At 47.3% G+C, this 24,052-nt stretch overlaps 1 protein-coding gene and 2 long non-coding RNA genes across 4 annotated transcripts in view; 2 read left to right on the top strand and 1 right to left on the bottom strand.

Annotated features, from left to right (window-relative positions):
• Positions 1–627: 627 nt before the first annotated feature.
• LOC105485267 (uncharacterized) lies at positions 628–23,757 on the bottom strand. Of its 2 annotated transcripts, XR_011614567.1 has the most exons (4): positions 23,620–23,757; positions 22,801–22,889; positions 6,460–7,819; positions 628–1,074 (listed from the first exon to the last, which is right to left on the bottom strand). It is a non-coding gene; the product is annotated as an uncharacterized lncRNA (long non-coding RNA). The 2 variants fall into 2 exon arrangements; XR_989436.3 differs by lacking the exons at positions 22,801–22,889; positions 23,620–23,757 and adding an exon at positions 8,941–9,790 and having other exon boundaries at positions 629–1,074.
• LOC105485369 (ATP11A upstream neighbor lncRNA) lies at positions 14,214–20,530 on the top strand. Its single transcript, XR_011615187.1, has 3 exons — positions 14,214–14,696; positions 17,334–17,436; positions 20,506–20,530. It is a non-coding gene; the product is annotated as an ATP11A upstream neighbor lncRNA (long non-coding RNA).
• Positions 22,671–24,052, top strand: part of LOC105485271 (ATPase phospholipid transporting 11A) — a 183,284-nt gene continuing 181,902 nt past the window's right edge. The window contains exon 1 of the mRNA XM_011747541.3: positions 22,671–22,730. Coding sequence (XP_011745843.1) covers positions 22,686–22,730 — 45 coding nt within the window. The 5' untranslated portion in view covers positions 22,671–22,685. The remainder of the gene's footprint in view (positions 22,731–24,052) is intronic.

Here is a 24,052-nt window from a genome sequence, read left to right as displayed (position 1 = left end):
TGTTTTCAATATCAGCTTCCCTATCTTGAAATAAATTCATACATATTATTTACTCTCACAGACAGTTTTTGAAAATCTCTGTAGTGCCCAGACTGAAAGAGAAAAGAGAAATCAAGATAAACCAAAGAAGATCAGAGGAATCCCCGAAGCTCTCTGGGGGCAGGGATGATCCTCCCTGGGGTCGGAAATTCCCAGGTAACTTTTGACTCTCCAAAAACTTAACTACTGGTAGCCTCCTGCTGACGGAAAGTCAATTAACACGTACTTTATATGTTATATGTGCTATATACTGTATCGTTATGATAAAATAAGCTAGAGAAAAGAAAATGTTATTAAGAAACTCAGAAGAGGCCGGGCACAGTGGCTCAAGCCTGTAATCCCAGCACTTTGGGAGGCCGAGACGGGCGGATCACGAGGTCAGGAGATCGAGAGACGATCCCGGCTAACACGGTGAAACCCCGTCTCTACTAAAAAATACAAAAAAATAGCCGGGCGAGGTGGCGGGCGCCTGTAGTCCCAGCTACTCAGGAGGCTGAGGCAGGAGAATGGCGTGAACCCGGGAGGCGGAGCTTGTAGTGAGCTGAGATCCGGCCACTGCACTCCAGCCTGGGTGGTAGAGCGAGACTCCGTCTCAAAAAAAAAAAAAAAAAAAAAAAGAAACTCAGAAGAAACAGAAAATACACTTACAGGGCTGTGCTGCACTTATGGATGCTGTAAGTTTACTTTCTTTATAAGATGAATCATTCATCTAAAATAGCGGCAACCACCACTGCAGACCTCAATCTATGGTACATACCAAGCATTTCCACTTTTTCCTGTTATGTCGTGACCTTTTTCTGCTTCTTGGGGGCACTTCCAGCATCACTAGTGGCACTTCGTGTGGGTCCTCCTCTCCCATGACTGCTGGCTGTAGGGACCACTGAGACGCTGATGGTTTTATAAAGACCACTGAATGAGATGAAGGACCAGGCAGGGCTTTGGGCACCGGATCCACCTCCACACATCCTCACCGTTATTTAGAGGCCTCATGGAAGTATATTTCCCCAAGTAGCCTTGATTGCCATCTGCATTCAACTGTAAAATCAAGAATATCAAGGTAGGAAGGAGCCATAAACATCCTATTACCTGACTCTCCTAGGTTAAGACGCCTTCTGAGACATTCCCGCACAGCCGTCTGCCTGATACTGAATGTCTCTGCGGAAAAGAACTCAAGACCTGCCAGGCAGCCCATTCCATTTAAGCTGCTTTGCCTATTAGAAAGTTCCTTCCTTCCTTCCTTCCTTCCTTCCTTCCTTCCTTCCTTCCTTCCTTCCTTCCTTCCTTCCTTCCTCCCTCCCTCCCTCCCTCCCTCCCTCCCTCCCTCCCTCCCTCCCTCTATCCCTCCATCTTTCTTTGTAGTGAGAATGGGAAAGAGTAGAACAAGGAGCTGGATCTGTACCTGACTGTGAACAATCGAGATAACTCACCACCTTCAGACCAGCCTGAAAGTTCTTCCTACAGTGAGTCAAAACGTGCTCCAGAGTTCTGCCAATGACCCTCAAGCAAAACTTTCTTTCTTTTTTTTTTTTTGGACCAGTGGGGATGGCAACAGTGAGTTGAACTAATATTAACATGTCAGTTGGTTTCCTTAAAATTGGTTCAGTGTGTTCTCAACTTGGACGTGACAAAATTCCAGCGATGAGGCTCATCAGTGTCTCCAAGCCCTGGCGACGCTACCTAGGACACCCCGAGCCTGATTCTGATTGAGGCTGTGATTTGGCCTCTGCGGTGGGTGCGCCATGGGAGAGGAAACCATCCCAACATCTGACTCAGGGCCGCGAGCCCATTCATACCTAGGAGATCACTGAAAGACAAAGTTTCCCAACCTCAACGCTACCCACATTCCAGACCAGACGGTCTCTGTTGTGGGGAACAGTCCGGTGTGTCACGAGACATTCGGCAGCATCCCTGGCCCCTGCCCGCTGGCTTCCAGAGCACACACTTTCTCCTCCCAGGTCACAAAGATCAAAAGTGTCCCAGATATTGCCAATGTCCCCTGGAGGATGAAGTCAGCCCCAGGTGAGAGCCACTGGTGTGGGCTGTGTACACGGCCTCCTTTGGTCTCCGTTTAGTGCCTTTAGTGATCCTTCTTAAAGAGAATATGCTACCTAGGATCTTAGCTGAACTTCTTAGGGGAGAGCCAGATATTGTTACACGGAGACCATGACATTTTTTTCATTACATAAACAAAACTGACCAAGAAAAAATGCGTATTCTTCTTCCTCTATTTCAATTAAGATTGCCCGTTGTGTTGTACATCGGCTTAGCTCCTATTTGTTTGGCTATCAGTATAGTAGTTCTACTATTTTTTTGTGATTTTTCTCAACCAACACAAGGACACCTTTGAAGCAGTAATAACGTCACAGTTTCCATTTGAAGCTTGAGGTTAGAGGACACTCAAAATCAGGTTTGATCAATAGCATAATAATGAAGATTAAAAAGTGATTTTTGGTTTCTTAGGAAGCTATTGGAACAATTTATCATAGCCAGTCAGGTAGTCAATACAAACAAGACTTACTGGAGAAAAATAATCACTAGCGTAGGTAATAAAAATTTAATTGATTTACATTTATTATTAAAAAATGAATGTATAATTTGTCAGAGTTAAATATTTATAGCTCCAGTTTTTAAAAATTGATCTGTATGTTTTGTACTTGTAAGCTAAACAGACAGGTATACTCAATGTTGTTTCAAATGATGCTAGAAAAACAGCTGCATGTGAGCTACTCTAATAGGTGATGGTGAAGGTTTTTTATTTCCTAATTTTATTGTTGTTTTTAAATTTTAAACTTAAGTTGTACCTATATATATTTTCTTTTCATTTTATTTAAAAATAGCTTACTGTAAATTTAATGTGTGAGTGTTAAGTAGAGAGTTTAATTGTGTAGCCTTGGAATTGTGGCATTTCCACATGGAGGGAGAAGTTGGAGAATAACATTCATAATTAGTGTATTCCACATGCCAGGGAATTTCCTACAGTCACCTCACTTTCTGTACTATCCCATTTTACCAGAAGGAAGCAAAGATTCAAAAAAAGTAATTTGCCTTCAAAACCCATAGAGAACATCTACAACAAAACCAAGTGACAAACTATTTCCACAGGCCCCAAAATGTGAGCAGGTGGGGACAGTCACCAACTAAAAAGTCCTCCTAGTATCAGCATCTGTGTCCAAAACCAGGGGGCACCTCGCAGCCTCGAGAGTGGAGGAGGCCTCAGCAGCCAGCGTACGGCCTGAAAGGCAGCGCAGCACATGGAACAAAAGCACAAACCATCATGGGGGCTGCAGATTCTGATTTTACTAAGAGACTGCAGTTGGCCCTTGGTAAACTCTGGAGGGGCAAGGTGCCTGGACCCCATGAACAGTTGAAAGGTTCCTTCCCGAGCGGAGCTCTATTCTCGGGGAAAAGTGCTGAGATTGTAAGCAAATCAAGCAGGAGAGAGACACTAAGAGCAAAGGAAAAGAAAGCCCAGACCACAGTGATGGAAAACAGAGGAGGCTCATCTCAGAAAGTACGAGGTCATCTTTTCACTCACTTTGTGGACAACAGAAGTAACAGAAGATGGACCTCTCTGACAGCAAGTTAGATTATTCAGTAAAATGAGCCAGTTCCTAGAAAAACAGAAACTACTAAAAGAGACTAAAAAATAAATGGAAAATCAAGTAGACTTACAACAAATAGAGGTTTAATTGGTAATTAAAACTTTTCTGCAAAGAAAAGCCCAGGCCCACATGGCTTAACTTGTAAATTCTACCAAACATTTGAAGAAGAATACCAAACCTTCACAAATTCTTTCAGAAAGAGAGAGAGAGAGAGAGAGAGAGAGAGAGAGAGAGAGAGAGAAGGAAAGAAAGAAAGAAAGAAAGAAAGAAAGAGAAAGAAAAAAAAAAAGAAGAGGAAGAAACACAATCTAACTCATCCCATGAGGTCAGTATCATCCTGACACCAAAACCAGACTGACTTGTAATCAAAGGAAGAGAAAACTACAGGCCAATATCCTCAATGAATATCAATGCAAAATCATCAAAAAAAAATACTAGCAAACCAAATCCAGCAATATCGAAAAAAGATTATACGACACAGCCGAGTGGGATTTATCTCAAGAATGCAAGGGCGGTTCAATACACAAAAATCAATGTAACACAACACTTCCAAAGAGTACAGGACAAAAACCACGTGGTCATCTCAATAGGCACAGAAAAAGCATTTGAGAAAATCCAACACCCCTTCAGAATAAAGCACCTAAAAAGCTGGGAATAGAAGAGAACTTCCTCAGCCTGGCAAGGGGCATCTACAGAAAAGTCACAGTTACAGAGAAGAATCTGAGTGCTTTCCCTGTAGCTCAGGAGCAGAAGGAGGAGGTCTGCTCTCCTGTTTCTATTTAATGCTGTAATGGAGGCTCTAGATAAAAGTTAGTACAGAATAAGAAGAGAATGAAAGACAGAGAGAAAGAAAGGCAAGGTCTCCATGCTGGAAATGAAGAAGTGAAATTATTTCTGTCTGAAATTTCATAAGAACAGTGCAGACCGAGGCAGGGTGGGCACAGTGCAAGTGGAGCAGGGTTAGCCAGGAGCTGGTAATGATGGATGCACTTTTCCTCTGATTTTTTATATGCTTAAAATTTTATGCAACCTTTGGCCAGGTTCAGTGGCTCAGACCTGTAATCCCAGCACTTTGGAAGGCCAAGGCAGATCACCTGAGGTCAGGAGTTCGAGATCAGCCTGGCCAACATGGCAAAACCCTGTCTCTACTAAAAACACAAAAATTAGCCCAGCATGGTGGTGCATAACACCTGTAATCCCTGCTACTTGGGAGACTGAGGCAGGAGAATCACTTGAACCTGGGAAGCAGATATTGCAGTGAGCTGAGATCACGCCACTGCACTCCAGTCTGGGTGACAGAGACTCTGTCTCAAAAAACAAAAACAAAATTTTATGTAACTTTTAAATAAAAGTTAATATTGGAAGATGTTTTTAAAGGAATACACATTCTCAGAAAACTCAGAGATTTCTAAATCAAAAGAGAAACCATGCCACCTTTTCCTTGTTTTTTTTTTTTTTTTTTTTTTGAGGCAGGTTAGCCCCAGTTCATGACTGCGGTCTAAAGCTATTGGCTAATTTTACACAAATCAGAACCCATTAACTTTTCGTTTAATCCAAGTCTATCACAAAATATCTAGTCAAATATTTACTGATTTTATTTTATTAATAGGGAAAAACCCAACAGTCCGTGCTCATAACCAACAGGTATGTAGAGATGTAAGCTGTTTCAACTGTTTTCCCCGTCATTCTTCCTTACGGAACATAAATAATTCACAAATCCAGTCCCTCTCCTCTTCCCCTAATTAACCTGTAATTAACCCAATGAATTCTTTAAGAACTCGGTTCGATGTCACTCTCCTGGGGGTTGGCTTCCCAGCGCTTCCTGGCTGGGTCTCAAGCCTCTGCCACACGGAGGAGGCATAGGAAGTTCCGTCACTTTTCCCCAGTGTCTAACTCAGGGGGTTGCCGCATGCTCCTCTGTAAGATCAGGTGGCCGCGGTGGGGCTCCCTCACTGGCCTGTGTCTGTCCTTATTCGGCCAAGGGCTGTTCCTGGCACACACAGCACAGGGGATGAGCCTGGCAGGGCTGAGTGAGAAGATGTGAGAAGGGACAGATAAAGAGACAAACCAACTCACATTGTTACTCGCCAATGCCTCGCCTGTCGTTATTGTACACCACACATATACAAAAAGGAAGTTTCCATGTTTTTCAGTATTTTCTTAATACCTTTATAAAGTGCATCAAACTTAGCCACTTAAACTTATTTATTTGGTTTATGATCCCTGTGTTTTTAATCTTTTAATATTTCTGTATACTCGATAGGATACTTCCCTTCGATCATTTTATACTTTTATCAAAGTAAAATTCTAGGCCAGGCACGATGACTCACACTTGTAATCCCAGCACTTTGGAAGGCTGACGCAGGCAGATCACCTGAGGTCAGGAGTTTGAGACCAGCCTGACCAACATGGTGAAACACCATCTCTATTAAAAATACAAAAATTAGCCTGGCATGGTGGTGGGCACCTGTAATCCCAGCTACTCAGGAAGCTGAGGCAGGAGAATCTCTTGAACCCAGGAGGCAGAGGTTGAGGTGAGCCGAGATCGTGCCATTGCACTGCAGCCTGGGTGACAGAGTGAGACTCCGTGTCAAAAAAAAAAAAAAAAAAAAAAGTAAAATTCTACTTGGCCAGAACCATTATTAGGTTGTTTTTCTTTTTTTAATGTCATGGTTTAATTAATTAATTTAATTGGCCCCTTCCAAAAGGAAGCTTATTAAAACATTTAATAGAACCTTAAAGAAAATCCTCACTTGTATTTATTTTGATAAATTGGTTCGAATTTAAGAAAGCCTCACTGAAGGTTGACTTTACTTACAGAATGTCAGTAGATTTACCAGGAAAACACTTGTACTGTCATGACGTGAGTGAACCCCAGAAGATAAGGATGCTTCATAATTAATGCCTCCAGCTCTTAACATATGCAGCCATCTGCGCTCTCCCCTGCGCAGTCTGCCGGTTTGTTAATAATGCATTCATATTTGTCTGTAGCCCATACGAGCTGTATGACAGGAGGGATCAGAAAACACAATCCATTTCACCCAGTCTAAGTTGCCAGTCGGGTGTGGATAACAGGTCAGTTTATTGTTAGCTGTAGTTTCAGGTGAGAGTGACATGACTCAAAATAATGTGACCAAACTAAGAGAAGAACATGTAATCATGTTGGCCCTCATACCGACAGTGCAGAGGCCAGCAGCCCAGTCCTGAGGATCCCAGCCTCCGTCCAGCTCACCTTGCTTTGAAGACAACGCCACCACTGTCCCAGCCCCCAGTGACCGGAGAGTAGATGGGGTCACCCTGGCTCCTGCCTGGGCACCCTCGTTCTACCCCAGCCTCTGCTGCATTTCCCGGGTAATTCACTCTCCATCCAGGCTGCTGTCAGAGAAGGCCCTGGTGCTGTCATTGCCAAGTTTTTTCTTTTTTTCTTTTCTTTTTTTTTTTTTTTGAGGCGGAGTCTCGCTCTGTCACCCAGGCTGGAGTATAGTGGTGCGATCTCGGCTCACTGCAACCTCCACCCCATGGGTTCAAGCGATTCTCCTGCTTCAGCCTCCCAAGTAGCTGAGATTACAGGCATGCACCACCATGCTCAGCTAAGTTTGTATTTTTAGTAGAGACGTGGTTCACCATGTTGGCCAGGCTGGTCTCGAACTCCTGACCTTAGGTGATCTGCCTGTCTTGGCCTCCCAAAGTGCTGGGATTACAGGCGTGAGCCACCGCGCCCAGCCCCCTCAATGTAGTCTTAGTAGATGAGCAGTCCTAGTTCCCAGATCAGATGGGAGAGCCGTAAGACCGGGTCCAGGTTGCCCTGTGCTGTGAGGAAGAGCTGTGATTGTTCCACTGAGGCTTGAGAGACGACTTTGGAGGGGAGAGGGTTAGAGGGCAGGCCAAGGGCTGTCGGATCACAGTAGGAAGTGAAGTTGGCACGATTCCAGTTGCCATCAACTCCCTGCTGGCATGTAATCTGCATGCAGGTTGGAGTCATCAGAAACCAGAACCTTCTCTGATAGAAAACAGGGAAAGCACCAAGCACCCGTCTTGTTGACAGTGCTGTCCAGGGCTCGTTCCTGAAGAGGCTGTGAGATCCAGGGGCACGTGTGATCTTCTGGCTGGGGAGGTACCAAGGCCACAGACCCCAACCCCTGTGCAGAACCATGTACTCCCCGCCCAGGCTTGGTGCACTGGAGGGAATGAAAATAAAGAACCTCTTAAAATTTAGTTGGATAAATAATAAAATATAATTTTCCATAGTCAAACAGAATAGGATGAAATAACAGCAAACACTTCTCTGACACAGTTCCGAGAGCCTTGTGTATATGAATTCGTGCAATCCCATAGTCATCCAATTAGGCGAGGACTGTCATTGTCCCTGTTTCACAGACAACGGGCCGAGGGCTCCTCTAGCTTTCCCACGCCTCACAGCTGGTACGTGCAAACCCAGGGCTTGAGCCCCAGCAGTGTGGCTCGGGTCTGCTGCACTGACCCATGTCCAAGTTGTTACGTGCACAAGGGATGCTACAGACGTTTATGAGACACACACGGCGGTGGCTGTCATACATTATCACTGGGGAGCTAAATCCATCGGGGTCCCAGTTACAAGCAACTGAAACGAATCATGCTATTGCTTTTTTTTTTTTTTTTTTTTTTGGAGACAAGTCTCACTCTGTCTGTTGCACAGGCTGGAGTACAGTGGTGCAATCTCGGCTCACTGCAACCTCCACCTCCTGGGTTAAAGCGATTCTCCTGCCTCAGCCTCCCCAGTAGCTGGGATTACAGGCACCTGCCACCATGCCAGTCGATTTTTGTATTTTTAGTAGAGATGGGGTTTCATCATGCTGGCCAGGCTGGTCTCAAACTCCTGACCTCAGGTGATCTGCCCATCTTGGCCTCCCAAAGTGCTCGGATTACAGGTGTGAGCTACTGCACCTGGCTGAATCATGCTATCTTAGGAGTCAGAGGTAATTAACTGAAAGGATACAGGGGCTCACAGAATTGAAGGAGGCCAGAAAGCCAGGATTAGAAATGGCTCAGAAAATTACCAGGAGAGGTTGAGGGGTGGGAGCTGCAGCCAAGTCTGGCTGGGTCTGAACTGCAAACGTTCCTTTGGGTCCCTGGTCCAAGAATAACTAATATCTGTGTGCTTTGGTCCAACACCACACACTGGCTGTCCCAGGGAACAGAAAGAGGAGCCTCTCTCCTCACATTCCTTGTAGTTAAAGACCATACCTTGCCCGTTCTGCACCAAATGGTCCCCTCCCATATCAGGTGCCAAAGAGGGGGTGCATGAGGAATAGCCGCTCACCTGAAGCAGTAAGGGGCAAGTGGCTGTTGGAAGGATCCTCCGTCCGAGGCCATGCACAGTGGCACCTCCAGGAGGGAAAGCAAGGCTGTAGAGGCCGGCATGGGTGCCTGCTGAGAAAGCTGGGAAAGCTGGAGGCCCAGAAACCATCCCACATCCCCCAGCAGGCCCCACCAAGAGGAGGAAAGTGAGGCCAACCTCCACAGGCAGAGGGAACGTGATACACAGTTGACGTGTTAGGGAAGCAGCTGGGGTGAACAGGGAGGGCATGGAAGACACCAAGAGATGTGTCCCAATGCCCCACAGCCTGGTGGCTCACATCTGCAACAGGGATGACTGTCAGGGTCTGTAATCCCAGCACTTTGGGAGGCCAAGTGCTCACAGAACAGAAGCACAAACCAGCATGGGGGCTGCAAAAAACGGTGCTTTGCAAACAACGGTGGCGACACGAACGTCCCTCCACTGCAGGAATTCACAAAAGCAGTGCAAGAGACCATCATAACATCAAAAAATTATAGTTCTAGCACTCTCTCTAGCAGAGAGAGTGCTGGAAGACCACACCATGTGCCACAGGATACCTGTCTGTGTTTCTCTCTCTCTTTTTTTTAGATGGAGTCTTTCTCTTTTTTTTTTTTTTGAGATGGAGTCTTTTTTCTTTCTTTCTTTCTCTTTTTCTTTTCTTTATCTCTTTTTTTTTGAGATGGAGTCTTTCTTTCTTTCTCTTTCTTTCTTTTCTTTGTTTCCTTCTTTCTTTCTCTTTCTCTATTTCCTTTCTCTCTTTCTCTCTCTCCTTTTTGAGATGAAGTTTCTTTCCCTTCTTTCCTTCCTTCCTTCCTTCTTTCCTTCCTTCCTTCCTTCCTTCCTTCCTTCCTTCCTTCCTTCCTTCCTTCCTTCTTTCCTTCCTTCCTTCCTTCCTTCCTTCCTTCCTTCCTTCCTTCTTTCCTTTCTTTCCTTCTCTTTTTTGAGACAGAGTCTTGCTCTGTCACTCAGGCTGGAGTTCAGTGGCGCGATCTCGGCTCACTGCAACCTCTGCCTCCCAGGTTCAAGAGATTGTCCTGTCTCAGCCTCAGTAGCTGGGATTACAGGCACCCACCACCACGCCCAGCTAATTTTTGTATTTTTAGTAGAGATGTTTCCCCACGTTGCCCAGGCTAGTCTCCAACTCCTGAGCTCCGGTGATCTGCCCACCTTGGCCTCCCAAAGTGCTGGGATTACAGGCATGAGCCACCACGCCCGGCCCCTGTATTAGTTTCTTTTTGCTGTACAGCAAACGATCCCAGGCTTAGGTGCTTAAAACCATACACATTTCTCAATCTTTGTTTCCATGGGTCAAAAGTCTGCATGTGACCAGCTGGGTCCTCTGACTGGGGCCTCACAAGGCTGAAGTCAAGGTGCTGCTGGGCCAGGTGCTCATCTGAAGGTCAAGGTCACCTTCCAAGCTTATTGGCTGTTGGCAGCATTCAGTTCCTCGTGCTTGTGGGACTGAGGCCCCTGTTTCCTGCTGCTGCCCGCTGGGACCTGCTCTCAGTTACTGGAGGCCCCTCTGCTCCCTCTCATGTGGCTCCCCGGAAAGCACGGCGGTTTGCTCCCTCAAGGCCAACAGGAGCACATCTCTGCAGCCTCGACTCTCTCTGACTTTCCCTATCTGGTATCCAGTTCCACACAAGATAACCTTCCCTTTGACTAGCTCAAAGTTGACTGATTAGAGATCTTAATTCCACTGAAGAATTCCTTCATCTTTACAAGAGAATGTAACCTGATCAAGGGAGGGACATCAGGCTTTGTTCCCACCGAGGACAGGGGATTGCAATGGAGCCCCCCAGCATGGGGTGGGAATGTTGTGAGCCCTATCAGAACTGTGTCTCCTGAAGTCCCGGAGACAGAAGCGGCTCAGGAACGAGGGGAGCACTGTGGCGCTGAGTCTACAGGATGGATGAGGTGGAAGATGTTCCAGGGGGATGAGACAGCAATGCTGAGAAAGGAAGGAAATCTGGATGAGTACGTAGAGGTTGGCCAGATTATGAGAGACTGTGATGACCAGTTGGAGAAGTTTGTATTTCATGCTATAAAAAGCAACCAAATCTAGTTAATATACCCTAAGTTGGGTAATAGGATCAGATTCTTTACAGTAAAGCTTACAAAAGTAAAATTATTTTATAATTGTATTATAGCAAACAACAGGGTTTAAAAATGGTCCCTTAAAAATGAGCCTTAAAAATAAGCAGCCACTTAATACTCATTTGGGTCCAAAAGCCACAAAGCTATTGACATTTTCTTTATGCTGAGGAAGTCTTGGTGGTATCGATTCTCATACAGCAGAGACCAAGACGGACATCTTGTACCTCCTCTCCCCACCTGCCTCTGAAGCAAACCCTGATCTGATGACATCGTCATGAGGCCTGCTCGCCCTCAGCAGCTTCCTAGTGTGCCCTGGGTGTGGGCATCCAGTGCCAATAAATGGAGGAAAACGGGCAGACTGGGAGGGGTGGGAGCAGGCGGGAGGGAAGGAAGTGGGGAGGGAGGGAGGGAGGCGGAGAAAGTCAGCGTAAGGGAAAAGTGGGACATCTGGTCACACCAGGGTTCAGGGAGTGGCAAGAGGTTCCGAGCCCTGCCCACTACTGACCCGAGGCTCACACGGCCTCACCAGCCTCGCATCAGTCACGGTTCCGAGTCCTCAGGAATAACAACAACTAAAAGAGTTAATTTTAAAAATTTTTTCCATTGTAATTTATATGGAATTCTGAACAATGGAAAATCAGAGCCCAAACAGGTGATAAAGAGGTTCATTAAGAGCCTTGCGAACCCGAGAGCACATTCAGAATCGCCCTCGCACTTACATCTGTGAAAGACACACGCTCCGGCCAGTGTCCCGCAGACACTCCCACATCCCCCATCACACAATGAGCAGGCCTGCTTCTCTGCTTCCCATCACTTCACCCATCCCGTTCAGCAGATGCTCCCCTTGAAGAGCTGGAAAATATGGGTGTTCAGGAAAGGCCTTGAAGATAGAAATGAATGCAAATGCTGTTGTTATTAATAATATTTCAAAGTGGGCACAGGGAACTTGATGACATTTTAATTTAATTTGATTTGATTAGTCGGGGGCAAAAGACTTTTTATTTTTATCTTCAAAGGCTGGAGGCACGTCAGGTACACAGACTGCAGCACGGTTCGCTCAGTGTGTTGGGTTCTGGCTGACGATGTGTGCCCAAAACCTTTCTCACGGCTTCTGAAAGTAGATTGAAGGGAGTGGAGCACCGTAGCCTCTCTGGTTGCAGAGACTCTCCAGGCATTTTCTTTTCATGTGAGATGTCACACTAACCCAAGCACGATAATTTAGCTTCCTGCTAAGCTAGTCCAGAGACTGATCGTTTCTATCCAAAATTGGCAAGCCTCCCTTCCTTTATATTTCAGATTGAAGAACAGGAGAAAATTTTCAGAAAATGGTTTATAGTGGAAAGGTACTGGTTTAAACTTAACCTACTTGCTGTTTGAAACAAGTTATTTTAGTTAAAGTGAAATTCTCTATGTAAAATATCATTTTAAGAAATCTTCATAATGCATTTTGCTGTTTTAAAGTTTTGTATTTAGTAAAATGCAGAAAGTCTAATCCTTCTGAAGACTCCCTTATTACATCTCCTCACACACCCACTTGTACTCACACCCCCAATCCAAAGGTTCATGGGGATACTCTGTTATGTAATTTTGTTGTCAATGTGATTCATAGGTTTTTGGTTTTGCTGTCTAGTTGCTCTGTTTTAATTTTGGGATTTAGAAAGATTAAACGCTATGCCACCACCACCTTTCACTTTGAACATTTTGAAGACAAATATTTCCTACTTGTGACTAACATACCCAGCCAAATTATCCATCACTATAAGATCAGAAAAATATTTTAACTGTTGATGTTTCATGCACCCTTTCCCAGGAAGCTACTACAGAATACATTCCACTAAATTAAACAGATAAATCAAGGAGGAAGGCATCATGGAATGCAGAAAATAAGGGCTTATGAGAGAGGTAGAGGGAATTCCTGGCACCTGTGAAGTGCAGCCTGAGTATAGAAGTATGCAGCAAGTTTAGAAAGTCACCATCAGATTGGGGCAGGATGCCAAAGGGTGACAGGAGGGATGTCTCCAGAAAAAAAAAAAAAAAATATATATATATATATATATATATAGAATGGCACTGACAAATATGAGTGTATGGCTGTGAACTAGTAGAAAGTATACAGAAAGCTAAGGAAATGAGGCTGGGCACAGTGGCTCATGCCTGTAATCCCAGCACTTTGGGAGGCTGAGGCAGGAGGATCACTTGAGGTCAGGAGTTCGAGACCAACCTGGCCAACATGGTGAAACCCCGTCTCTACAAAAAATACAAAAATTAGCTGGGCATGGTGGTGGGCCCCTGTAATCCCAGCTACTCAGGAGGCTGAGGCAGGAGAATCACTTGAACCAGGGAGGCAGAGGTTGCAGTGAGCTGAGATGGCGCCACTGCACTCCAGCCTGGGCAACAAAGCGAGACTCTGTCTCAAAAAAGAAAGCTAAGAAAATGAAAGAGGGAGGCGATGATTATCTTCAAGGAAAAAAGGTCGTATAAGAAAGAAGATGCAGTGAAAATGCATGAACACAGGGGTGGCATGTAGCATGTAGCACACGCACTGACATGCAGTCATGTAATCTTGTTACCATCACAGGCAGGGATTGAATGGAGACCCGTGTAGCCTCTGCGGGGACACATGCAGTAGAGAGAGTTAGAGGTAGGAGCACGAATGAGCTAAATATTTATCTTCCCATGTAACTGGTGCTGTTGACATTTTCAAAATTATGCTATAAGCATATGATTTGGAAATATGGACACAATAAAGGTAGAGGAGCAAAGAGCTATGAGTGATTCTCTGCAGGGGATTCCGGAGTGGGCGATGGCAAGGACATCGGGTTATTCTTATGGCTGGGTAGCGCTATTTTCTTTTAAAACTATGTAAATGTGGCTGGCCACATGGCTCATGCCTGTAATCCCAGCACTTTGAGAGGCCAAGGCGTGTGGATCACCTGAGGTCGGGAGTTCGAGACCAGCCTGACAACATGGTGAAGCCCTGTCTCTACTGAAAACACAACATTACCGGGTGTGGTGGTGCATGCCTGTAATCCCAGCTACTCGGGAGGCTGAAGCAGGAGAATCACTTAAACCCAGAAAGTGGAGATTGCAGTGAGCTGAGATCATGCCACTGCATTCTAGCCCGAGCGACACAGCGAGACTCCAATAAAAAAAAAAAAAAAAAAAAAAGGCAAATGCATTTCTTTGGCTAACATTAAAGTTTTTACAAAGTTTCATTGTAATACAGAAAATAAACTCTTGGTGTACCCCTGTAGGATTACACAGAATAAAACCAACCATTCGATACCTTTCTTCTTCCATTCCCAATCAGAAGGTTATTTCTGACCCATTGAAATATTATCTACAAAGAAGATGAGAGCCTCCTGCAGCAGTCTCGAGTGGTCTGAGAGCTGAACCCAGGTTTGAGGCCTATCTCCAGGTGGTCCTGAATATCCGTGCATCCCGGGACCTTGTTAGGATGAACTCACCAGAGGCGTCCTGGGTTGCTCAACGCAGAGACTCTTACCCAGGGTGTCAGCCTCTGAAAGATACACGTGCCTGGGCCTCTTTCCTGAAGATGGACCCAGCAGGTCTGGAGGGAGGGCCCTGTGATGCACCCTGTGATGAGCCGCTGATCCGAGCTGCGTGGAACCTCAGCGGGGGTGCGAGCTATCAGGAACCTGCCGCTGGACTGCAGCGACCAGGAGAATACGGGTTCTGTGCATCCGACGGCGGGGACCAAGCAGAAAGGAAAAACCCTTGCTGAGCAGACTGTGCACTGGGCAGCCTGCCGGCCACTTTATACAGATTCTGTCATTCAGCTGGGGTCTCTCTGCTCCTTGATACTAACCACGCCTACCAGACCATCTTCCCTCCAGCTGGAGGAAGAGGTGGACCTGGACCCTGGACGAGGCAGGGAAAATCAGGGAGACCCAGCAGGACGGGTGAGAGGAGTGTGCTTGGGGAAGGTGGCCCCTAGTGCCTGGCCTCAGGCAAAGTCGTTTTCTGTGGATCCAAAAAGGAGGTGGCGTGATTGTGCCCAGTTCACAGACAGGCAAGGAGGGGCCTCGGCAGGCTAAGGCATTGCTGCAGGATGCACCGTGCCCGCCCCTGCCTGCAGAGCCGGTGTTTTCAATTCCTTCATTCCACCTTAGCAAGATGGGCCTTGGGGGGGAAGTGGGGGAGTGAGGGAGAAGCAGGTGTGTGCCAGAGACCAACGACACCCACTGTGGGTTCCAGCTGTCCTGCGGTGGGTCAGGCCAGCAGACTGCAGGGACGGGGCTGGGAATGGCCGTGATTAGGAGACAGATGATCCAGCCACAAGCCTGTGGTGGCCTTGGGATCTAGCTGGCCCGGGGATGATTCCTGCCTTCACCGTCTTCAAGTAGTGGGATTTTAGACTTAGGTTTCCTCATCAGAAAAACCGGAGCAGTGGAGCCCCGCACTCGTGCTGCCGTCCGTTTACAGAAGTACACAGGGGTGGGTGTGAGATTCCTGGCACACGGCCAGGTCTCCAGCCTCAGCTTCCATCTCCTCCTTAAAGTGATCCAAGCTGAAGCATGCACTGGTGCAGCCTGTATGACGACATTCAACGTGGTGACGTTGTGAGCTGCCAACACAACCACGGCGGCATCAGAGTTTTTCTTCACGTGTGTCACTAAGGCAGAAACTGGTCTCATCGATGTTGTTTTGTTTTTGTTGTTGAGACAGGGTCTTGCTCTGTAGCCCAGGCTGGAGTGCAGTGGCACGATCACAGCTCACTGCAGCCTCAACCTTCTGGGCTCAGGTGATCCTCCCACCTCAGCCTGCTGCGTAGCGGGCACCACAGGTGTGAGCCAACATGTCCAGCTAATTTTTTATTTTTTGTAGAGACCAGGGTCTTCCTATGCTGCCGAGGGTGGTTTCAAATTCCTGGGCTCAAGTGATCTGCCTGCCTTGGCCTTGCAAAGCGCTGGGATTTCAGATGTGAGCTACCACGCCTGGCTGTGTGTGTTTTTTTTTTTTTTTGAGACGGAGTCTCGCTCTGTCGCCCAGGCCGGAGTGCAGTGGGGCGATCCTGGCTCACTGAACCTCTGCCTCTCAGGTTCAAGACATTCTCATGCCTCAGCCTCCTGAGTAACTGGGATTACAGGTACACGCTACCACACCCGGCTTAAAAAAAATATATATATATATATATATATATATATATATATTTGTACTTTTAGTAGAGACATGGTTTCACTATGTTGATCAGGCTGGTCTTGAACGCCTGACTGGTTTTCTTTTTTAAGAGCTTTCTTCTTCATGAGCTCTGTCTTCTGAAATGGAACTCAGAATAATTGAATATTAACATAAAAAGTTATCTCTGGTTCTGGAAACACTATTTTTTTCTTTTTCTTTTTTAAATTTTTAACCATTTTAAGTGCACGGTTCAGTGGCATGAAGTATCAGACATTCACACTGTGGTACAAGCACTGCCATCCATTCCAGGACTTTTATATCATCCCAAACTGAAACTCTGTCCCCATTAAATACTTACTGTCCAATCCTCCCTTACCCCAGCCCCTGTCAAGGGGCTTCTAGCCCCATTCTATCATACTTTCTGTCTCTATGGATTTTACCTTTCTGGGGACCTCATATCAGTGGAATCTTACAGTATTTGCCCCTTTTAGGCTGGCTTCACTTAGTAGCATACAAAACCATTACATTTTTTACACACTTATTTGGCTTTTTGAGCAGACTGAGCTAATTTCCAGTTGTCTAAGAATATTTAAGTATTCTTATAAGTTACAATAGCTGAAAACTATTTTAAGAGAAACCATTTTATCTTTCTGTTTGAAAAAGTGAAGGGGTGGCCGGGTGCGGTGCCTCACGCCTGTAATCCCAGCACTTTGGGAGGCTGAGGTGGGCGGATCATGAGGTCAGGAATTCGAGATCAGCCTGGCCAACATGGTGAAACCCTGTCTCTACTAAAAATACAAAAATTAGCCAGGTGTGGAGGCGGGCGCCTATAATCCCAGCTACTCAGGAGGCTGAGGCAGGAGAACTGCTTGAACCTGGGAGGCAGAGGTTGCAAGGAGCCGAGACCGCATCATTGCCCTCCAGCCTGGGGACACAGCAAGACTAAAGGGGTGAGTTTTCAGTTTTCTAGAAAGTAAACAGTTTAGTTTTACCTTTAAAAGTAAAAAGTTTGGTTTTCATAAGTTGAACATTCATTAAAGTGATGTTATGTAATATTCAAGCAACTTGCTTGAGCAAAGGTGCAAATTACTTTGACTAATGCTAAATTTCTAATTATCATCCACCTCTTATTTCAGATACCCTATCATCTTTACTTTGTTGGAGAGGAGCTGTAATAGTCTATGTTAAAGTTACTGTTCAGACAAAGGATTCCAACAAATTGCTTTCACTACTTTATTGGTAATTTTAAGAACTACGAGGAACTTAGTTGTTTTTTTCTGGAAGAAAACTGGAATTAAAATCGCTGATCCTTTAGAGAAATAGAACAAAGGAGAAGGGAGTGTACAAAATAAATAAGAAAAGAATTCTTAGCATACTTTCCTTTCCTGTATTCTCACTGAGAAATAAAAAGTAAATGGGATATTGAGAAGCAAAATTAATCCTGATTAGGCTCGCTTTGGGACAAGCAACCACTTTGCACGATTACCCATTGTTAGGCGTGAAACGGAGCCGATGATCGCTCATTGTTGAGGAGAAAAGACCTGGAGACCACGCTCATCCAGTCTCGCTCCTGACCTGCATCTGAACACCTGAAGGAAGAAACTTTAAGAAAAAGACTTCAAGTGACAGAGGAGACAAGTCTCAAAGGTGCAGAATTCAAGAAGCATGGCGTCTCAGGATGGGTGTGAAAGTGACAAATAGGAGATCCCCTGACAGCTAAACCCAGGCACATCCTGGAATCCCGGGATGTGGTGCAAGTTTTCATGGCAGAGCTCACACCAGCATTGTGTGGAAGATTAAATGTTGTTATGCTTTGAGATTGGCACTCATGCTATTCATTTTTTATTAAGAAGTACAATGAAATTTAATGTATTCCATTTTTGACACCAACGTAATGACCAAATTAAACTAGATTTTCAAAAATAATCAGAGGCCCTGCCCCGCAAACTCCTCCTGGGCCCGGGGAGATGTGGGTCCAGTCAGTGGCAACTCCATCTTGGGTGCTGATCCACCATGCTGACTTCAGACCAGCGCCAGTCTCCTGAGCGCCTCCCAATTCCTATGTGATTTCCTGTCCCTAGTGTGTGAACATGTCAGCCTTGATGTGATTACACAGATTATGGGCCATGACACACCTACCACTCTGCCTGTTCTGAAGGGCTGCCTTTAATTGTCTTGCAAAGAGCACTTACACCTCTTCCCCAGGGCACAGAAGCCCTGGGTCTGGGGTGACAGGTACAGAGACCTACCTATCCTCCAGCCACCCAAGACCATGCTTCTGTCTGTAAATTCCCCCAATAAAACACCCTTTACTAACAAATGTGATCGATCTGGCTTATTCCTTGGTTTCTCGGCTCCTTCGGCATTTGGGGGCCGTGTTGCATATGTGGCCCTTTCCTGGAACAGGAGACAATGTTCTATGTCACGTTCCAGGACAAGTGACCTGGCAGAGCATGGCAGATGATCTCGGGGGCTTTTGAGCAGGACCTCACTCTCCACAGCTCTCCTTCACAGTGACAGGAGTCATGCGGGATGGATGGCCTTGCCCGGGGCACTTTTCACTCTGCGAGTGCTCACGCCTTACGCTCTTCCTTTATTCTGTTAACGCTCATCGGCTAAAATAGCAGTTTATGTATAACTAATTCTTTTAGCATCTGTTGAGCACCACGCTATGCCTAAGGAGAGAAAGACCGATAACTGATGGTAACTGATCATCCAACCGGTTCACATTCAGGTGGGAGACAGACATTTAGATGAATAAGTCTGAAACCTGCTATGCTGGGAGCTTTTTACAAAAGCTTGGATCCCACTCCAAACCAACTGAGTCAAAGTGTCTGGGAGAAACACTGCCTGGGGAAGTACTATTTTATTAATAGTATTATTTGAGACAGTCTCACTCTGTCACCCAGGCTGCAGTACAGTGGCATGATCAGAACTCATTGCAGCCTCAGCCTCTTGGGCTCAAGCAATCCTCCTACCTCAGCTTCCTGAGTAGCTGGGACTACAGGTGTGGGCCACCATACCCAGCTAATTTTATTTTTTGTGTGTTTTTTTGTAGAGATGGGGTCTTGCTAGGTTGCCTAATCGTCCCACCTTGGCCTCTCAAAGTGCTGGAAGTACAGTTGTGAGCCACCATGCCCAGCCTGGGGAAGTGCTATTGGTTAAAAAAAATTCCCTAAGTGAGTTTAATCTATAACCAGGGTTTAGAAATACTGCTGTGGAAAAATAACTAAGCTTTACTAAGTGGTGCCATTAGGAATGCTAAGGGGGGAGTGATTAATGATAACCAAGCCGGAACCCAGGCAGGTGTAGGGAGAGATGGCATCTGAGAGTGACTAAGAGGGGGCCAAACACGGGGTGGGGCAGAAGATTCCAGAACAAGGGACCAGGGAGGTTAGAGAACGGCCTGTGGAGGGGCAGAAAGTGAAGTTTCTGCCATTGAAGAACTCTAGGGGCTGGGCGTGGTGGCTCATGCCTGTAATCCCAGCACTTTGGGAGGCCGAGGCAGGTGGATCACCTGAGGTCAGGAGTTCAAGATCAGCCTGGGCAACATGGCAAAACCCCATCTCTATCAAAAATACAAAAATTAGCCAGGTGTGGTGGCGGGTGCCTGTAATCCCAGCTACTGGAGAGGCTGAGGCAGTAGAATCGCCTGAACCTGGGGAGCGGAGGTTGCATTGAGCTGAGATTGCACCATTGCTCTCCAGCCTGGGAGACAGAGCGAGACTCTGTCTCAAAAAAAAAAAAAAAAAAAAAAAAAAAGAACTTTAGGACCAATCCCTGGGGAGATGGTCACCTACGTAATTCTGGACCTGTGGGGATAGCAACTCAAGAGACGCGTGGACAGCATGGGCCAATAACTTGGAGGAGCAAGGCTGTTTGCCCTCGGAGGCCCGGCTTGAGTCACTACCTTCAGGTAACAGCTCTTTCTAGCACCAAAATGACACCCATTAAAAATTCACACTTCCTGGTTCTGTGTCTACAGCAATCAGCTCTGGCTTTAGGTTTGTCGTTTCGGGTCTCGGTGCAATAATTCTTTTGAACTGTCTTTACAGGAAGACCTCATTTTTTTGCCCCCACGCCCTTATTTCCCTCCAGTTTTTTTCACTTAAGGGCCAATGAATCCAAGATTTCTTTGGAAAGAAAGGCGGAGGGAGGAACGGAAGATGGGTGTTTATGAGTCTGTGTGTACCAGGTGAGGGTGTGGCCAGGGTGTCGCCTGAAGCACCCATTTGCAAACCCACAATTTCAAGTCTTGGGGTTGGCCTCCTAACTGTTACCTCCTCCTCATTCATTCCATCCCTCCAGCACTGTGAAGCAGCTGTGCTGGTAGTGGGTCAGGGGTAGGTCCTGGTTACCTGAGGCTAAGACAATTTCATTCACCTTGGACACTTACTAGTTTGGTGATGTGCACTGACCTCGGGCCTAAGCCGATCATCTCAGGGACTCTGCTACCCGCGTGATGGACTGGGCAGGAGTGGGCACATGACTTAGCTGGTCCATCACTGTGAAGTCTCTCTTGCTTGGATGTGAAGGAAGAAACTTGGAGGCCGTGGAGTTTTTGGCAGTCATTTCACTTTTGAAGTCACTGTGATGGGCACCAACACATTACATTATCATTTAGTCAGTCTATGGTAGATTACTTCCAAAGATAATCCCCCATAAATTCCCTGTATGATAATCCCTCATAAGGATTAGGAGGAGTTCTCATAATCCCTCATAAGGATCCCTGTTGTACATGGGATCCTCCCATTAAGAAGTGAAATCTATGTCCTTATGTCTTGAATCTAGTGGACTTGGAATTTATATTCACCAACAGAACAAGGTAGAAGTCATATTCTCGGACTTCCAAAGCCAGGCCTTACAGGCTGTATAGTGTCCACACTGACCCTCCTGGGCTGCCATGTAAACACTCAGGCTAGACCACTGAATGATGAGAAGCCAGAGAGACAGACAGCAAGGCCGGCCTGTCCCCAGTGTTTTACCACCCCAGCTAAGATCCCAGCTATGTGATTAGAGCCACAGGAACCTTCCAGCCCCAGCTGAGCCCCCAGAAGAATGCAGCTGCAGGAGAATCCCAGCCAACACCAGGTGGAGCAGAAGCACCATGTCGCCAATTCCACAGGGTCCCGAGAGATGGTAACCCACTCACTGTTGTTTCAGCTCCTGCACTCGCGGTCACTCATGACACAGCCAAAAATAACTGACTCACAGGGTGTCTTAGTCTGCTCAGGCTGCTGTAACAAAATCCTTTAGATGGCTATTCATACACACAGAAGTTTGCTTCCCACAGTTCTGAAGGCTGAGAAATCCAAGATCAAGGTCCCAGCAGATCTGGCATCTGAGAAAAGTTCTCTCCCTCATAGAAGGCCTCTTCTAAGCGTCTTCATATGGCAGAAAGGGCAAGCAGGCTCCCAAAAACCTGTTTTAAAGGGCACTAATCCCATTCCTAATCACCTCCCAAGGCCCCCACCTCTTGATATTTGGGATTAGTGATTAGGTATTTGGGATTAGATTTCTACATGTGAATTTGGGAGGATACTTTCAAACCATAGCACGGGGTGAGTTGGACTTTGTTTTTTAATAGTTCTGATTTTTTTTTCCTTAGATTTACCACGAAGATGCTGACATGTGTTAGAAAATCCAGCTCATGTGGTTTAAATGAAGACATCTCTCATAGCAGGAAATTCCAGGTGAGGGCAGCAGGGTTTTGGTGAATTGTCTGATTGTGCCGAGGACTCCTGCTCTTCTCATCTTCCCAGGTGGCCAGAGTGAAGATGCTCTTCCGGCCACCTTCTCTCGAGGGTGCAAAGGGCTGTGGAGCACCAGGCATTGCATCCAGACAGGGAACGCAACATCCGCCAGGGAAAAAGGAGCATTTCCTGTTTATGTTCCTGTAGGAGTGAGAAAACCTTGGCCAGACAACCCCCAGCAGGCTTCCTGTTGGGACTCATTGACTTGAGCTTGTTTGAAGCCAATCGTTGGAAAGAGAAATGGAGCTACCAAGATTTTCTCAAAAGAGACACAGTTTACCCTCAGCCACACAGAGGGTGGATACCTGAGCCAGCAAGGATAAAGAGGGCATGGCTGCTGCCCTGTAGTATTCGCTACAGAATGAAAAATAATTCGCATTTACCACTGAATAAAGCAGACACTCCTGACAGGCAGGCAGCCTTGATACAGTGCCTTCTACAACCTCTGTTTGCGCCTCCACCCCAATCCCACAGTCACAGTTTACAAGGTAGAAGCTTAGTCAAAATCCGGCTCCAGCAGTCAGAGTTCTTGCAGGAAAATGAAGGTGTTCTTAGGAGGGGATTTGGAAGGAAGTTTGATGAAGGGACTGTTTGTTGCGGTGAGGTCATGGTTCAAGGACCCTTCAAAAGGGTGCTGCTATTTAGGGACCAGAAACAGTGGCAGACCGACAACATGTTTCACCCTAAGAGGCTCGGGGGAGGCGATAAGTTCTGTTCGTAGAGCCTGGAGGAGTTATGCAATGGAACGGGCACCCGGGAAGAAGAATCTTGGCCGCAGAGGTAAACCAACACTGGAGGATGTAGGGGCAGGCGGGAAGGAGAGGGGAGCAGGCCCCTGCCTCTCTCCTACCTGGTCTGCAGCAGGTGCTCCTGTGGGTGAAGATCCACTGAGGGGCACCACCAGCTTCCGGAGCTCAGGGCAGGCTGCAGCAGGACGGGCTGGAAAATGGAGAATCGGTGATTTGGACAAGAAGTGGGAGCCGTTTACTGTTCAGTCACTATGATTACTGTTCACTAGTACTCATTTCTATTCGTCTAAAAGGTGGCTAACACCATTTCTTTTCCGCAAGCACTCGGGAGAACATTCATATTCAACTGCGTTCCTAAGACCCAGACGGGGCAGCGTTCTCCACAGGCCACCAAAAGGTGTTGTCTGTTTGGTTTCATCAGTGATTATCTATGGCAGTAAGACAGGAAGTTGGAAACCAAGTATCTCAATTAAGTCAAGGCTGGGTGGATTTAGAGAACAAAGTGCTTGTTCCCCGGGGCAGGTCACCCTAGAGAAAACAGAGGCATTCTCTGGGATGCAAATGGTAGCGTTTGTGTGGCAAATACTCCTCAGCCCAGTTCAAAGCCAGCAGCATGAAGGACACGCCACGGGGAGCTGGAGACCAGGCGAAGCTGAACTCTTCTGTGGTTCACCAACCCCTCAGGCCACCTAAGTGTCTTCCGCTGTCGCAGCTTCGGGGCCAGAGGGCCAGAGGCCGGGCCCTGGGAGCCACCGGGTTTCGGAACCGGGGCAGCCACCTGCAGAGCAGGAAAAGCCGGCGGGTGGGCGGCGCCACGTTCCGGGGCGAAACCCAGCCTCGGCTCAGATCTCCCACCCGGCCGGACTCCCGCTCCCTCCCCGCGCCCCCTCCCACACTTCCACCTCGCCCCGCGATCTCACTGCCCCATCGAGGCTTCCGGGAGGAGGAGAAAAGTTTTCCCGCAGGAACCCGGGAAGGAAGCCCTGGTACCCTGACCGAGACTCCGGGTTCCCCCAGTGCCGAGCCCCTTTCCCGCCGCGCCCCGCGCCTGCGCCCCGGGAGGCGGAAGCAACAGGGGTTCCTCCCCGCGGCCTCTGACCTCTGTCCTCTGCCCCCAGGGTCTGAGGGGCCCGGGCCGAGGCGTGAGGGGGCAGGGCTGGCGCGCGGGTGCGAGCGCGGGTGTGGGCGCGGGGCGGGCGGGGGCTGTGGGCGCGGGGCGGGCGGGGGCTGCGGCCGCGGGGCGCATGCTCACTCGCGCCGGTGACGTGCGCGCCGGGAGCAGGGGCAGGAGCCAGCGGGGCCCGGAGGCTCCAGAGGGCGGCGGGCCGGGGAGGAGGAGACTCGGGAAGAGGA

Source organism: Macaca nemestrina, chromosome 16 (genome assembly GCF_043159975.1).
Source record: "Macaca nemestrina isolate mMacNem1 chromosome 16, mMacNem.hap1, whole genome shotgun sequence".
Classification (NCBI taxonomy): domain Eukaryota; kingdom Metazoa; phylum Chordata; class Mammalia; order Primates; family Cercopithecidae; genus Macaca; species Macaca nemestrina.
This window is presented reverse-complemented; position numbering and strand designations above follow the sequence as displayed.